The sequence below is a fragment of the Lathamus discolor genome, chromosome 4 (assembly GCF_037157495.1).
Source record: "Lathamus discolor isolate bLatDis1 chromosome 4, bLatDis1.hap1, whole genome shotgun sequence".
Lineage (NCBI taxonomy): Eukaryota > Metazoa > Chordata > Aves > Psittaciformes > Psittacidae > Lathamus > Lathamus discolor.
In genome coordinates this window covers 13105876-13123940 of record NC_088887.1, presented here as the reverse complement: position 1 = coordinate 13123940, position 18065 = coordinate 13105876, and the positions used below count along the sequence as shown (strand labels likewise).

The 18065-nt window shown below is 38.8% G+C and overlaps 1 protein-coding gene and 1 long non-coding RNA gene across 2 annotated transcripts in view; one reads left to right on the top strand and one right to left on the bottom strand.

Moving 5' to 3' along the window:
- Nucleotides 1-674: 674 nt before the first annotated feature.
- LOC136012564 (uncharacterized) lies at nt 675-5099 on the top strand. The gene is made up of 3 exons (XR_010611820.1): nt 675-730; nt 3978-4098; nt 4195-5099. It is a non-coding gene; the product is annotated as an uncharacterized LOC136012564 (long non-coding RNA).
- Nucleotides 5100-12781: 7682 nt separating this feature from the next.
- The window catches only part of ROBO2 (roundabout guidance receptor 2), a 1075181-nt gene continuing 1069897 nt past the window's right edge, over nt 12782-18065 (bottom strand). The window contains exons 29-30 of the mRNA XM_065676374.1: nt 16767-16868; nt 12782-15648 (exon numbers count right to left, since the gene is read on the bottom strand). Coding sequence (XP_065532446.1) covers nt 15644-15648; nt 16767-16868 — 107 coding nt within the window. The 3' untranslated portion in view covers nt 12782-15643. The remainder of the gene's footprint in view (nt 15649-16766; nt 16869-18065) is intronic.

The following is an 18065-nucleotide window of genomic DNA, read 5'->3' as shown; positions in this document are numbered from 1 at the left end:
TTTTGTTAATCTCTGCACCAGGAAGGAGGCTTACCTTTCAGCACCCAAGCAATGAAAACCAAAAGATGAAACATTTTCATAACTTACAGAAATTGACACATACCCCACAAAATTGGGAAGGGGAAGTAGTGAGGGTAAAAAAGAAAGATCTGGCACCTGGGGCAAAGAGAGGGAGATTGAAACAGTTTCCTTGCTTCCAAACCCCAGACGACCTCTTAGACTCCTCAAAAACTGGTACTTTCTTCCCCTCCTCATTCTATCGGCTTACCCCAGCTTCCTCTTTAAGCAGTGTGAGGATAGGAAGAAGATGCTTTGAGGTATTCCAACCATATCCATCTTTACAGATGGCAGAAAGCACCAGAGAAGTTGTCAAAGACTTGCAGAAGCCATGTTTTTGTTCCAGGGTGTCCTGGGTTTACCAGGAGCCGTTTTGCTCCTTCTTAGTAACTGGTGCAAGCTCTGTGTTTTGACTTCCAGCCTGCGCAGAGAGCTGGTAACACCGATTGTTTTTAATTGTTGCTAAGTAATGTTTATTCTGGCCAAGGACTCTCTGAGTCTCATGCTCTGCTGGGGACGAGGGAGGCCGGGAGGAAGCAGAGACAGGACACCTGACCCAAACTAGCCAAAGAGGTATTCCATACCACAGCACGTCATGCCCAGGGAGGTAACTGGGAGTTACCCGGAAGGGCAGGCTCTCTCTCTTCAGGGGGGTCGAACTCGTTCGGCGGTGGTATCGTATTCTCTTGTTATTTTCTCTTATCAATATTATCATTGGTGGTAGCAGCAGTGGTTTGTGTTATACCTTAGTTACTGGGCTGTTCTTATCTCAACCCGTGGGAGTTACATTCTCCTGATTCTCCTCCCCATCCCTCCGGGAGTGGGGAGGGTCGGGGGAGGGGGGGTGAGTGGACGACCTGTGTGGATTGGTTTAAACTACGACACAGGGAAATCACAACTCTCCAAACCCTCAGCAGGGTGTAGGCTTACAACAAAACAAGACCAAAACTGCATTTGCTGTCTCAGTGTCACACAGGACACAGAGAAGCTCAGACTGACTTCCCCCATCCCCAAGAGAGGCAAATGAGCAGTTAGCACATAAGAGTACCCAAAGAGTACACAAAGCCCTGTAGGTTGCCCCCCTAACACCTCTGCTCACTGGATGGTCCTGCTCATGATCATGGTACTCTGAGACCTGACTGCCACATGGACATTGGTTAAAATAAAAGCTGTGCCCAACAATGAGGATAATTTGCCTGCTGATTCTCCAATGTCAGGAGATGACTTTCAGTTGCACTTAAAACCACCTGGGTTGAAATGTGATCCTAATCTTCTCTCCTTTATGGGTAAACCAGTAGACTAAACCATGCTGGTAAGGCATATTATCTTGGCAAAAATTCATTTCCTTTTCAATTAGATTTAATTTCCACTTCATCTTTCCTTTGTATTTATTCCACAAACAAGCCATTGTGTTATTAATGATTCAAAGTTCACCAAATCCATATGTTTTATGGATTTTATGTCAAAATGGACTCATAATACTTTAATGAGGAAAAAAAAATACTATTTTACTGTAGTCACATCTTGCGTTACCCAGCCAATAGACCTGTAAGCAGTTCTAAATCTTTCTGTAACAGCACCATGGAGATTACAGAAAATAAATAAGCATTGCCAATTTCCTCTGCCCCCCACCCCTCAAAAGGATTGATGCTTCCTTACAAGACCTTCTTAAAGAGCTAGTATATTCGTAGCAAATTGCTAGTTCCTCTACACCTACATACAGGTGTAGAAAATCCTTTAACATTCTGCAACAAGCAGAAATCAGGTAGGTGAAAAAACAGGGTTATCAGTCACTTCAGCAGTCAAGTGAATTTGATTCGCCTCTTTCTTCTGTAGACATCCAGTTTGCCATGTGCATGCTCAGAGATTTAGCTATTCATGTATTAGAATGACATATTTAAAATAGTGAAATTCACATTAGCAATGCAGATGGAGGAATGAATGATCTTGGAAAATTAGACAGTGGAAAACCTGATATTGGAGAGTAGCACATGAGAGTTGGAAATCCTAGGCAAAGCAGAGAAAAGGGTATTAGAGGGGAGGCAGAATGGGAAAAGCAGAATGACATAAGCTAGGAAAAGAAGGAAAAAGCTGTGATAAAGACTGAAAGATGGGGTAAAGGATCTGAGGAAGAGCTAAAGTGAAAACATGAATATTAGCAGCTAATAGAATCATTAAAATGTCCAGAAACAGCATTTAATTGACACTAATGAATAAGAAATGTGTTATTGTGTACAAACTTGATGCCATTTTTTTCAGAATAACTTTCTTGGGCTGTTGTGACCCCCTCTTCCAGTTGTGCCAATCATTTGCTGTTAGATTAAGATGCAGAAATGCCTGTTCATAGCATTCAGTTTGAGCTCTATTATACACATATGGGCAATGTGTAGAAAAGTGCTTCAATGACTGCTTATGATATCAGGAATTTTTTTAAAGAAAAGGGTGAGACTGGGGAGGGGGAGAGGAGGGATAACAGGAAAATCCCAGGGGAAAAAAAGGAGATATATTCAAGAGGTATCAGTCTAGAAATTAGAAACTCATTAATCCTCAGCTTATTTTCAGTCTGTATGGAGATTTACCATACGTGACAGCTACTCAGCCTTGGAGTCCGACTAGAACTGTTTTCCAACTACAAGTCCAAATTACCACCAGAAAACCTCATCATTTTCAGTAAAGTTTGATGAACTGGTTACCCTTTAACAGCAATGTTTTGTGCACTAAATTGCAACTGGCCTGCTATTTTTCTCATATCACTGCTGACAGATGAGCCCGATTATCATCCTAGATCCACCTTGCTCATGCTCATTTGGGCAACAAAGATAGCAACCAAACTGAAAGAAAATTCTGGGAAAAGTAATTGAAGACAGATTATGAATTTCAATAGATTTTCCTGGAAATTCGCCCACAAAGCATATTGTTCACATATCCACCTCCATCCAGAAGTTTGAAAGCATATCCCAGGATGCCTGCTGTTAGTATTTTAGCCCTACGCTGGCCAGGTTTCTCACAAAGCTTCTAGATGCTCTAGGCCAAGATCAATTTGTCAATGCCATGTTGTATGATGATTTATGACTGTAGCTGAGTGAGGATGCCAGCTATGTTCTGTCTCTCCCTAACTAGTTGTGTTGAACTGAAGCCATCCCAAATCACTTGCTGGCTATGAGGATGCACACTCAGAGAGGCTGAGGTCATTTATTGAATTCCCAGGTACAATCAGCACCAATAACTTTTGTAGTTGAGGGGAAATTTTGGAGGAGAGAATATCAATCTGTTCAAAGCTGCATTGCACTTTAGTAAATACAACATGTCACAGAGCTAGGCTTGGCTGGGAGATGTGAAAAAGCTTCTTAAAGTTAAAATTCTATTTGGTCTCTTTTTGTTCATTTGACATAAGGCACCAAAGGAAGGAACATCTGAACATATACCCAAGCGCGTCAAAGAGTCAACAGCAATCTTAACATGTATATAAGCATTGGCAGCCTGTAAATGATTCTGCTTATGCAGGGTGAACACTTAGGCTCTGATCTCCCTTATCTGAACAGCAAAGAAATCATGTACAATCTGCAGAAGGGGCTCAAAAAACAAAATCATATTTTTAAGAAAAAAACAAAAGAAGGAAAACTGAATGTAAGAAAATTAAGAGTAGTCAATCTAGTACTAAAATAAGAGTACAGTGCAAATGTCACAATCCAGACCACAGGCCATAAGAAATCTATGAATAGTGGTGTCAAAAAAGAATGACGGGAACAAGGAAGGTCCAAGTGTCTTGTATGAGCAGCATGGGATAAACATTCCTTTAGTAATACCATTTCTTATTTAGGACTGCTGTAGGTAAGATGGTGCTTAATGTGTATGAAAGCATCAGGGTTAGGTCCTGTCTGGCAGGGAATTAATGCATCTATTGAACTGTTTTTCTGAAGGAAACCTCATTTTTTCTGAATAAGAATTTTCCTTCCGAGGAGCCGTGAAGATTGACAAAAGATCTGTGAAGAGAAAAAGGAAATACAGCTTCCTTTAGCTGAATTGGCCCATTGGTTTGGGGTTTGTTGTGGTTTTCTGTTTTAAGGGAGTTTTGGGGGGTCTTTTTGGTTTGTTTTTCTTTTCTAATACAGTCATTCACACGTGCTTCATCAACAGGATTATGCTGATAATTGTCTATACCTCAAGCAAGATGAACCCAAGTCTACTGTGGGGAAAAGGGAGGCAGGAAGAAAGCCAAAAAAAGAAGAGGAACAGAGACAAAAAAACCATGTTATTAGTGTTTCCTCCTTATCACAGAACCTACCAGCAGGTTAAAGCTGAAATAATTTCATTTCAGAATAATAAAATCAATGCTGAAGAAAGATGAAACAACAGCTACAGTGGCTGCTTTAGGTGTTATGATACCATTATAGCACAATAGCCTTATTATTCACTGTAGCTCTTCCTAGCATGTCTTGACCACCTGTGACAAGTGTTTCTGAATCTGTGCACAGTCAAAACCTCAAATTAAATCTGACAAACACAGAAAGTGTTTTGAGCTAACCTGTCCTCCCTTTACAGGTACTCATTATGGAGTGACCTACTCGACTCACATCTCTGTAGACTGTGTTGATTGAAAGCTGTTAGTTACAAGGGCTGACATTTACCAGGTTTTATATATCAGGGAATTAAACTAAGAAGAATCTGACAAACAAAGATGTTGTAAATAGCATGAAAGACCCTTACTAAACCTGCATACTGTACAAATGCAGCAGAAGACTAAGTAACTCTAGTTTTAGAGGCTTTTGGTGGTGCACAATTCCCATTGTATGAGTGCTATTAGAACTGCAAGCACATAACTGCAGATACAATGTCAAAGTCATCCACATTATAACAAGGTTTCAGATGCTCCATAATGAAGACTTCATCAGAGAGTGAAAATTATTGGCTCCCCTGTTGATGACTTTTACAAAAATCATAAAAGTAGAAAGTTTGCCAGCTGGATTGATCTCCCTGTGCACAGTCATTTACGAAGCATTGAAATTTTCACCATTGGCAACAATGCTATAGTTGAAAAAAGTCCAAGAATATTAGTTCAATGACAAACAATGGTCTGCTAAATAGAGACATGCTGTCCTGACAGCTCTGCTTCAGCTATATGGCATGATATGTGCCAGCAAAAGCAGAGAAGACATTTTGTAGCATCGTAAAACTGCTTCCAAAAATGAGCACCCTGCAGCTATTAGAAACTGCGTGAGAATCACCAAATGTCAGCCTCATGCTCAACAACATTCAATTTAATAAATGGATTTAAGAAAATGAACAGCATAAGATGTTTCAGAACACTCTTAAGACGACCATGATAATATTGAGTGTTTGAAGAAAAAAAAAAACAACACAACTGTTCAGTGTAAGAAAAGGGGACAATTTTGCGTCTCATTTTTTGTTCCCTGGGACCAATTAGGAGCAATCTGTCATTACTATTGTCAGCACTAGAAACAGTGTAAGAACAATAATCAATTTACTGACACATCTTAATATTGATGGTCAGAGGCCTGCACTGAGGACGGCCCCACATGGTTCTGGCAGTTAACATAAGCTTTTCTATGAAATTTTCTTTTCTGAGACAGGTATTTACATTTACAGAAATTGTAAGAAAAAAAAAATGGGCAGTGGACAAAAAGAGTATTTATGTGAACCAGATCTACAATGTGCTACAGAACACGTGAAGGGAAGTGAAAAATAGAATTCTTTTTTTTTGTCCTGTGTCCTAGTTTCAGCTGGGATAGAGTTAATTTTTTCTTACAGCTCTGTGTTTTGGGTTTAGCATGAAAATCATGTGGATAACACACTGATGTTTTAGTTGTTGCTAAGCAGCGCTTACCCTAAGTCCAGGACTTTTCAGTTTCCCATGCTCTGCCAGCAAGGTGGGGCACAGGAAGCCGGGAGGGAGCAGAGCCAGGACACCTGACCCAAATAACTAAAGGGGTATTCCATACCACAGCACGTCATGCCCAGGACAGAAACTGGGGGGAATTACCCAGAAGGGACTGATCACTGCTGGGATCGGGCTGGGTATCAGTCGGTGGGTGGTGAGCAATTGTATCATGCATCACCTTTCTTTCCAGGGTTTTAGTCCTCTCTCTCTTTTATCTATTATTATTATTATTATTATTATTATTATTATTATTAATCATTACTACTACTATTACTATACTTTAGTTCCTATCTCAACCTGCAGGCTTTACTTTCTTCCAGTCCTCCTCTCCATCTCACCGGCTGTGAGGGGTAAGCAAGTGGCTGCATGGGACTCCATCGCCAGCTGGGGTTAAACCACGATAGTCCCTATACCATTCATGTGATTGTAGCAGCCACAATACTTGTTGCTGGAGTTTGAGTCCCTCTCCTCATCCTTCGAGCTGCAGTGCAAGGTTCTCTGGTATGGAATATCCCTTTGGGTATTAAGAAAACCAGCTAAAATTAGGATGACTTAAAAATTGTTGAAATACTCTATGTCTTCTTATTCTCTCCTCCCTTTCCTTTTCTTTTTCTTGCCCTCCACTCCTGTGTGTGACTGGTGAGGTGGGAGATGCCAGGGATGTCAGCAGGCACAAAGACATTCCTGCACCAAACATTTCCTGGCTTACACCAAGCAGAGATGAAAGCAGGGGAAACCTCAAGTACTCACTAAAGAATGCTGAGTTTACCTGCCTTTTACTAACCTTTTTTTTTCTTCAGCGGTGTTGCTACCGCTAGAAAGACATTTCAGATTTACTTCTCCCACAAAAGTCCATGTATCAGTCCAAGCAGAAGTTTCTGATCAAAGCAACTCAGATTCAAAGTGAAGTTTCTTCAACCAGACAGCTCTACGGGGAATATTACAAAATATTGTAATCCTATGATCCCATTAATTAAAGAAAAAGTAGCTGCACAAGTACTGAAAGGTTTTACCCTCAGCTAAATTACAAAGGTACTTACTGGATCTCAGAGGTCTAGAACTTTTACCATTAGTTTCCAATTAACTACTTCACATCAGTTTCTATGAAAACCTAAATCCCTCAGTGAAATCAGAAGCGTAACATATCAGCAACTAAAAGCTGAAACTGGTATCTGTTCTTTTTCATGGGCCTGCATGAGACTGTAAAGAATATGAAAATACAGTTGTTCTTTGAATATTCTTAGTCAGCAGTAAGTGCTTGTGAAAATACCCGGGATATGAGTAACTCCCAAAAGATCCAAAAGCACGTACAGACTATGACAGAAGCAAGTTCAAAGCCCCATGTTTGGAAACTGGTTTTTATGTACACAAATATTCATGTACAGAAAATCAGAATATGTTGGAATGTCCCAGAGGTATATGGTACAGAGACTAGAAAGGCAGTCTTCTGATGGGCTAAAATCTGCTACTACTCTAAAGAGACTACCCTGGAAACTAATGCTTCATGCTGATTAAAGGCTAAAATTTCACCACAGATTTCACCATAGCCAAGGTTTACTCACAGGTTGTCACTGTTCGGAGTTACAATTTCAGATGTTTTAAGGTACATTCCTGTGCTGCTATTAATACGTGCACACTGACACAGAGAATCATGTTATGTCACAGTAGACATGGGTTCTTACACACAGCCTTACATACTCCTCCTGCAAGTGAGATCATTCACCCTGAGATTCTCAGGCTCTGTGTACAGGGCTGAAACACTCAAATCGAGACTCATCAATGGCGCTCCCTTCCTCACAAATGCTCTAAAGGCACCCAGTGACCTAGTTTAAACTTGAAACTCATATTCCACATAGATCAAACATGGAAGTGAACTCGTATTAATCTCTAAGTGTGACACATCCAAGACAGCTTTCAGGGCAAAGAGGGACAAAAATAGAAAAGCCTCATTATATGCCTAACAACAAGGTAGAAAATACGTAGATTAAGCCTATGCCTCATGGGAAAAGAGAAGGAAGAAGGGGGTGGGTAGGCTTAAGCTAGTTTGAAGCCTGTGACACCAGAGTATATGCAAAAGATTTGTTTATCAGAATCTATTCTGGGAGAGTTGGGGGACTGAGGAAGGAATGGCAGAGAGGTTTGTTTTAAATACAAACTGAACCTGGTGCCTGACACTTTAAGATTGTGTGGGGAGAGACAGGTCTGCAGTAGCTCAGAGAAGAAAATGTTTCAGGCAGTTGGTGATTAATTGTTCTCTGCTATGCCACATCTCTTTCTATTAAACCTCAGATAGCCAAATTTGTTTCCTAATTGTTTTTGTGTTTCTCAGTCTTCCTTTTGTCTTGCATGGGAGTAGGCAATTTCTATGCCATCAATATCTCATTAAGGGGCCTGGGATGCGAAATGCCTTGTTTTGTTTTAATTTTGTTTTCCAGGCTTTTTGCTACATTTTATGACATGGCATTTTTTTGTTTGCTTGTTGTGGCCCATTTGTTCTCTTGCATTCCATTTCCCCAGGTTATAGCTTTATTTGTTTCTTTGCCTGTTGGCACTCGAGGTGTATGTAAATTATTCTTACACGCTTCACCATCACTACCTATTGCTCTTCATTTCCCCTAATGACATTCTCATCTGAATGCTAGTGCCTGCTCAGGTTGTACCTGTGTAGAAAACAACTTTAACTCATCCATAAGGTCTTCTTTTTCTCCCCTCCGCCCCTCTTTCCTACTGCCATTTGCTTCAGACTTGTATTCATGAGGTAAGGAATACAACGGCATGCTTTCTGCCTAGGGCAAAATCTTGCTGCCACTAGTGCAAGTAGCAGCTTAGAGGAAAAAGGAAGGGCATTCACACAAATAGCTAATCAAAGGGTTTTTAATGATACTCATTAGGAAAGAAATTCATTAACAAGCCAGCACAAGGAACATTCCCTGAAGGGAGAGTGATATTACTGGTCACATCAAAGTCCCTACCTGACTAACACCTTTATTGCTGTTCATAGTAAGGCCAAGTTGGCAGCAAAATCAGTCGCATTCAGTTCCTGCTAAGGAAAAAGTCAGCAAAGCATCGTCATTGAAACTGGATCAGTTCTGTTTTCCTAATAAGAATGGCTTTTCAGCTTTTCAAAGGAATGTGTAGTTTAGACCCACCACTGATGCTTTCAAATGCATTCAATTTTATATTTCCTGCCCTTCATTCTCTTCCCTGCTCTCTCTCTCCTTTTATTTGGATACCTCTGACTATGCCCAAACTTGGTACCCATAGTAGTGGTTCAGCTCACAGAACAGCAAACCTCAGGTGGATGGATGCCAGTGCCTCTTTTTGAACAAAAGTCTGCCAAAGGCATCCTCATTGCAAGGTGCCAATCATTTACCTAGACAAGGCACTAATCCAGGCACACCAGAGCTTACACCCATTACTTGGGATAGCCACAGTCTCTGAGTACCAAAGGCATTTCCAACTTGCAGGCATATAACTGCTTTTACTTTTCATGCTTACACCATTACTTACCTATATGAGGGATTCTTGTATTTTTCTGCCAGCTCATTCCTAGAGATTAGTATTAGTATCTTGGGATACTCATTTGCTCTGTAAAAATCAGGTTTTTAAATAGGCTGAGACAGGAATCTCACTTTTACTGCACTGCCCTGATACAGTAGAGCTCAGTTATTAGAACAAATTGGAGCAAGCCGCTTCCTGGTTGTTATACCCACATAATTACTACAGGCTGATACATGAAACCATGCTTCACTCTTATGCTTAAAGGGGAGATCTCCATTTTGCAAGGACAGAGCAAGTTCTATTATGCATTTTACTGCCAAAGGAGGTCAATTAAGTTTAATTGGTTCTAATTAGCACTTGCTCAAGCTGTTATATTCTTTACCTGCATCCGAGTGGCTCTCCAAGTGCTGCACAATGGATTCCTGCTTTTGAACACAAAGGAGAATTACTAATGGCATCCTTGAAGGCAAAAGATGCACTGATCAGCATAAATAGGGAACAAATATCAGCACAAATAGTAGCAGGCCTTTTGAGAAAAACAAGTAAACAAAAAAACAAAACCAGAAACATTTCATCCCCATCTGGCTTTGATCAATTGAACTGAATGCAACTCTGCACCTTATTGTTTAAAGTTATAACACAGAAAGTACACAAATGTGATTATTCTCTGCCATAACTTTTTTACAGCTGAAAGATAAATACTGGAGAATGGTGCAGGGGGGGAGAGTGCAGCAACTCTGAAAAAAAATATAGATCATTTCAATGGTAGCAAAGACTAAAAACCAACAAAAGGAAAAAAAATCAAACGTGCATTTGAAATGCTTTGTTTTCTAGAATGTTTGAGGATTGCTTTAAAAAGAATTGTGTTTGACAGGTTTAGGAGCTTTGGTGGTCTGCTGTTTTGGGGGTTTTAATGCTGCTGCAGAAAGAGGAGCAATCACATCTGCCTAAACGTCAGCCTAAGCCATTTCAGTCCTCAGCATCTGGTGAGAAACCAGTGCATGGTCTATAACAGACTGAATGAAGACTCGTATGCCAGCAGTGATGCTGCAATGGTGACATGCGCTCTAGAAACTTGTTTTCTGCTAGGGTCTTCCTTCATATAACTGGACAGTTAAAGGCAGGCTAGAAATAGTCCTCATGCCATCACTAGAGCTCAGAGCTAGCTCTCCCCAAATCCCCAGTCCACATTCACGGCACGCAAGCATGGCCCTACATTTCCTCTGGGTCCTATGAGATGTTTCCAAGTCACACTTGTTATTTTGGGTGAAGTGGTTAGCAGGGCAAGAGGTTAGCCTGAAACAAAAGGAGGGAACAAGCTAGAAACAGCAGAGCAGGTGTTTGGGACCACTGCTCTACTGTGTTTCCTAGTCCCCTGTTAACTAATAGTGTACATGTTCAGCCACTCAAAGCATGCAGAGCATTACTTGCCACCCAGCATCACTGTGCCTCTTCCTATCTTGCACCCCTGTCCTATGCCAGCCACCCCAGATCCATAGGATAGCAGTAGCACTGAGTACACAGACCCTAGCAGGACAGCATGGAGACATGGACTGGGAAAAGTGGTCCCAAAATGTGAAACCTGCCTGCCTAAGTGGTCCCAGTGTGAACCACCACAGTGCCTAACTCATTGGAGACATACCCTGACTTGAAAAACTCCATCCTCTGTGAAGTACCCTGCCTCTACATACATGGAGCCTGACAAGGTGCCTCGCAAATGGATCCGCTGAAACCTGCTGAGCCTGAAGCCACATGTGCTTCCCAGCTGGAGACTGCTGGGGCATGAGCAGCCACAGCTGAAGGCTCATACACCCTGACCATAACTACACTTGGATCAACCACACCTCTAAAATAAAGTACCAGATTTAGTGTTCCGAGGATCTAGGCCTCCTATGGACTTTGGATCACTTATTTTGGTATGGAAACTAAAGGTAATGAAGCTTATATGTATTATCAACAGTTTGGAATTACATGTGAAACTAGTGGACTTGGCTGATTCTAAGGCAGTGTATGTGTCCCTTTTTCCAGTATTAGTCTTTGCCATCTTTCCTGCTATTTCAATGTACCTCCTAAATGAACTGTCCGTTGTCCATGTGATTTTCAAAAATAATTTATTTGTAGCTAATGTGTTCCAGATGGATGGAACACAAAATATGTTAAAAAAGTAAAAATGAAATTAAAAAATCCTCCCCTCAGCAAAAAAAAAGTTCCCCCCAATCTTTACAAGAAAAGGCCAACTTTTCCCTTCTAGTTCCCCTGCTAAATTTCCACAAGGCCATTAATCATAAAAACTCTGAACTACATAAATCATAGAAAAGCCAAATGAGCTACCTGTATTATTGTTAAAAAGTCCCTGCCAGAATCTCCCCCATCCCAATTACCTTTCCTCTGTCAGTAGTGAGGACTACTCCTCAACTTTTGCACACACCTTTTCTCCTGGCTGGCAATGCATGGGCTGAGGCAAGCATAAAACAGCATATCATCATTTCAGGCTCATGTCTCCCTTTTGCACCAGTATATAGCTAAATCAGTATCAAACCACTCCATACTCATTTTCTTTTGTTCCTTTCCCAAAGAACAGTGTTTACACTGTTTCTGTTGTATTTTCTGTCACCCAACAAGACCCTGTTGGATGACAACCAGAAGTTATTCAAAAGGTTTAATGACTTGCATAAGGACTTGAGAAATAATAAATAACAAAAAAGAACTGTCTGTTGTTCGCATCACTGAAATGGCTGCCCATACAGCAATACACCACTGAAGCACATGGAACAATTTATTATTCAGTCCTTCACCCCTCCTGCAGTTAAAATTGAGCATATATTTAATGCAAAGATTGAGAAAAATTGACCTAGCATCTGTCTATATGTTCTGAGGATATTCTGTACTGGGTTGGCAGTAGCTCCACCAGTACAAAACCCCAAGTCCAAGGGTTCAGACCTGCTGAACACAGGTTTTACACATCCACTGTTTATGGACTTTACGTAAGCAAGCTATGCACTTGCAGCCCTTACTGTACATTGAGATAGTATGTCTACAAACAGAAGATGTGTCACTAGAATAGCTGTATCAATGCAATTACATTGGTACAACTATTCCCAGTATAGACAGGGCCTTAAACAGAAATCCCTGTGACAGGCAATGTTTACCACTGGCTTATTTATAGACAGCTCTTAGCTTGGTTCAAAAACCAGCATATAAAATGTTCCCTGTTACCTGTAAGTGGACAGTGATGATTATAGCTCAGTCTATGTTATTATTGCCTGATTTTCCCAGTTTGGGTTTTCAAATATTGACTCCTTACTCAAGGTCTTTTAACATAGATTTGAAATGTGAATATGTTTTATTTTTTCCCCAGTAAATATACAATACACAATCAACAGTACTATTAACCAACTTTTTATGCCAATTAAACTCCGCTGCACTAACAATACCAATGAAACACATTAAGAGGTCATACTTTTTCGTGAACAAACTGTAGCCAATAAACAGGTTTTTAAAAAAAAAAAAAACAAACTAAAAAACAATTCTAAGTGCTGCCACAACATCCCTTTTCTTTAAACACATTATTCACAATAAATGTTTTTGATTCTTTTAAAAAAAGAAGAATACTTCTTTTAAAATAGTAAATTAAATGGCATATTTTAAAAAATATGTACTGTGGTTCATTGGAAGTACACTGTATAGAAAAGAGAGAGAAAGAGAGAGAAAAAAAGAAGAGACATCACCTGTAAGATAATGGAGACAGTTTGCGATACACAACACCACCTTATGTAATATTGTAAGCAACTTATTAATGAACAAAAATGTACAGAAGCAGATGGACAAGTTAGTGAATATCATGGTACTGCACAGCTTTAATACTGACACACATTTACTTTCCAGTGGAAGAGATAAAACACGTATTCAAAAGTAATTGGGATGGCTTTATCGAAGTCTAATGATACTGAATTTTGACTAGAATATAGTGAGTAAGGTGTTCCACCAAAGCTCAGCACAAGCTTTTGAATTAAAAGCAAAAAAAAAAAAATCTATCAGTGACTGAGTTAAATGTTTTCCAGAGTATTAAATTTGAATTGTACCCTGAATAATCTTTGTTTCATATGATAATACCAAAAGAAAAAAACATACATATGTAAATATGATGCCTTCTTTATCTTTCTAGAACATTTTTGCACACTTTTAAGTAATGGTTTTCATTATAATGTTTTAACAAGCAGGAAAATTACATATATTCATTGGTCACATATATAAATGCATACATTTTTTTTCTCAACTTTTTTTGGTTTGTAACCTGCTAAATAACAGTCTTGACCTTAAGGAAGTTAACTACTATTGTTAATATTCAATAGTGCTGAGTCATAGTTGACGGCTGTAGTGTTTTATCTTATCATGGAACAAGTTAATGAAATGAAAAGCAACACATACTTAGCATTGTAATTTACTTTTCTAAAATTCTGTCATTACTAAGTGTTCTTAATACTGGTGAGCTCCAAGGCAATATATAAAACAACATAGACTGGTTATAGGAAAAGGGTATTCAAATGGAAACTTGTGTTCATGGTCAGATAACTAACAGAAATAAGCTGTAGGATGCAATATTTAAATTAAGCATCAAATGAGTGGATTATCCACATACAATATACTAATAAAAGCTTGACAATTGACTCATTGAGATTTGAGAGGTACAGAAGATTTGGACAAAGTCATGAAAATTAATGAAGAGACAGGATGCTGTCATTAATGTCCACTTACAGAGTCTGGTTTATTCAAAAAGTGTATAAACATGCGTTATTTCCTCATCATAGTAGGGTTTGAAGCCACTCACTAAAACACAGTTCAAAGATTTTCTTTGCTTATACCTAACTTTTTGGATGTACTGTATTGCCAAGAATGTGCTTAAACACAAGCCAAAAATAATTGACTGTTGCTTTCCTTCTAAACTCTAAATATTTTACTGTGAATTTAGTGGATCCAGCTTCAGCTCTTGCAGACTTCACGTAATAGAATACAAAGGATTGTTTAGACTGCATTAAAACAATTAATGTCATGAATTTCAGTGGTGCAGCTCTATCCTCTATTGTACTGTACATGTATTGGAAAGATGAAATAAGATACTCTGACACTTCAATTTTTTTGGAAGCAGCCTGAATATGTCTTAATAATAAATTGCATCCTTAACTACTTACTAGGTATTCCTTGAGTTTACATTGTTTGTTTCTCCTGGGAAATTTCTGTCTATATTTTGGGTTGGAGAAATTAATGGTAATAATTCTTTAAAACTGCAATATAAAAACAGCTTTAGTGAAACACCTTAAGTTCTTTTGTTTGTAGCAAGGTTTGTTTTTCTTTCCTTTAGTGGCATGGGATGGCTGAAAACAGATACTAAGGGCATCATTCTAGTGAAAGGGTCTAGGCCATCTCATGCTACCTTTTATTTTCATATTCACTCTTTAATCTCACACTTCCAACTTCTGACCCCTTCTTAAATAGGAAGAGCAACTATGTTGCTTGCTTTTAAAAGATTTAAATCTGTCTCTGATGTCTCCACTGACATCAGTTTTGCCTGTCACTTTCTCATTTCTACACCCCAATGGAAACCCACCTAACATACTGCTTTACATCCAGCATTATCCAAAGTAGCTTACATTACGTAAACTTTCTTCACACATTCAGTCTTTTTTTCTTCTTCATGTCATGAGGAGTAGAGTTTTGTGCTTATCACCAAATAAAATTGCAGTGCAAACTTTAAACATAAAAGTTACACAATTAAAAGTTAATATATGGCACCACAGCCTATTAATTCACATATAGTACAACAGACCAGTAAAAACAGACATGAATATGAACATAGCTAAAAAGAAGGTGAGCTTGCATAGCAATGCAACAAAAGAAATTATATACAGAAGGAAATTCTTTTCATCCTGGAGGGTGATTTTTTTTTCCTTTCTTTTTTTTTTTTATATACTCCTGACAAGGAATAGTTTAAGGTGGATGGTGTATTAAAGAGAGGAACACAAGTAAAATATCTGTGGGATATGTGTGGCTGTGTGTCTTTACATTGCATTTACAGTTCTTTTAATAGTACATAAATAAAGAAAATGTTCATTGCACTGTTTAGTGTCATCACTTCCATGAGTTCAGACCTGATGGTCCATCAGAGCAGCTTGCAATGTGTCTTCTCAACTACTCTATAGAGAGAAAAAAAGAGAAAGAGGTTGTAATAAGGAGGAAAAAAAACACCCCAAACTAACAAACAAAACAAAACAACAAAAAACAAAGCCTATGGCAATAGTACTGAAGCACAGGATGAATATTCATTAGGTTGGGAGAAGAGAGCTAATTGCTTCCAAGATGAAAAGCCATGAAAGCTAAAATTCAGCACTTACCAACACTGTATCTGAGACAGCACCTTCAGGGTTTGGGGATCACCATTAACTCTCTTATGAGCTACTGGGCAGTAACTGTCAGGAAGTACTGAGGGTTTGACTTCAGCAAATAAGAAGCAGACATGCCAACAGCTACATTGCTTCTACTAATAAACAAACCAGTATGCCAGAGCTAGCTGGAGTGTGCGTGTGCTACTTCAAATAGTAGAGTCAAACATTTGGCATCTGGTACCACCATCACATACACAGCATTAACATAGCTTTATACAAGGTTTAACAGATATTGAATGATAATAGAAAAAAATTTGGAAAACAATTCCCCTGGCCTGGGAAGTTAAAGAAGGAGTTGAGATAAACAACTGAAAAACTGAGCTAGAGTGTTGAAAAAACAGGACCTCCATCTAAGGTCAAAAAGATCAGAATACTGCTCATCAAGGAAGCATCGCAAGCTTGCCACCATGTGTGGCAAAATCAACACCCTTTTCTTTCACTCCTCTGAGAAAAACTGTCAAAGAAAAGCATACTACACTTTGACAAGAAAAATCTAAGTTACTAGAATTTCTTTTCAGTTTTCCCAGTGTCACACAAGTATTACACACCAGAAAGTTTACCATGTAGATAACGCTGGCATGGCTTACACAGATTTTAAATAGTCCAGCCCAAGAACAGAACTTCATTTGTCACCACAGACAAACACCTAAAAAAGTTCTGTGTAAATTTTAATCTGATAACTACACTCCCTTCTCTCTTCACAACAGATTTATAACTATTCTCTTTTTGCCTATTTGTGAGTTTTAACTGTTAGCTAGAGATAAACTTACATAATTCACCAGTAAACTGTCCTTGACTGTTTGATCCCACATAGCCTACATCGAGAAGGTCACTGGCATTGCGTTGGTGACCTCCTCGCAAGACTTCACCTTTTCTAGGTCCGGTCGATCCTTTAGAAGAAGCTGTTCCTGAAGAGCTGTGACCACCAGGGGATGGGAAGTTGGGTTTACTATACGGTACGAGTGCCTCTTCTAGAAAAGAAAACAAACCAAAATAAATTCCTACAAATAGAAATAAACAAGCTATTCTTTTATGGACATCATATTAATTCTTGCCCTCAGATATCTTGTCTTCCTTTATAGCATGGCACTTTTACCTAAGAGAATACACAACTCAGTACTGTATCTCACATACAAAGAAATTAGTATGAATTTAATCTTGCTTTCATGTAAACTCATAAGTTAGTTTGTATTAATTATAAAAAGTCTAGATTTATTACGAAGTAATAGATTATGAATCATAGGTACTTTAATAAAAATTGATGCACATACAATTTCCAAAACAATGCAGCTATGATTGGATTTTTGCTTTGAGCCTATATGAATGTGCTTTTTCCTTTTCCTTAGCTTAAATTATGGTAAACTCAATCAATTTAGATAAAGAACTACAATATCAGCTAATTTAATTAGCTTCCAGCAGCTCAGTAATTTCTAACAATGCAAAGTACACTGAAGATTTTTTTAACTGGTTGTGAATTAAATTGGAAAATATACATAGTATTAGTAGTTGTAATATTTGGGGTGAGTAAATCTTGAAGCTTGTTTCATGTACCATTATAAGCAAAAGGCTTATTTTTGCTCACTTGGATTCTTCCTCTGTGAAGACCTGTAATAATGAACGGCTCACAAGAGCAGGATTAACACCGATAAAGCATATGACTGCACGTCTTCATATAGCATGAAGTAAAACAAGCCATCACATCTGATCAGAGTTTCCAGGAAATATTGTTGTAATAATCCTAACTTAAGAAGCAAAACAGCAGCACTGATTTAACACTGAAATAGAAGCACTATTTTATTTCTTTGCTGTGTATGATCCACTCTTGCTTTCTCATAAGCTGAAGAAAAAGACTTTGCTAAATATAGTTTTATTCAAGAAAGAATATGAATATACTTGCTTAACCTCAGACACAGGAATTGTCCCTTCTGAAATCAGTGGAATATCTCCTGCTTGAATCTTACATTTTTAAAGTGAATCTGGGCTGAAAGGGGTTTCTTTATTTTGCTTTTCACATTGTCTTCACTCATAAAAAACCTGATGAGGGGAAACAGAATTTCTTTGACAGAGGGCAGGAACACAGGAGAAAAAGTAGGTGGGGATGTTTGGAAAGAAAGAGGAGATAAAAATGCTTTTATTCACGATCATGGAGCCTTTGCAGAGGTGCAGCA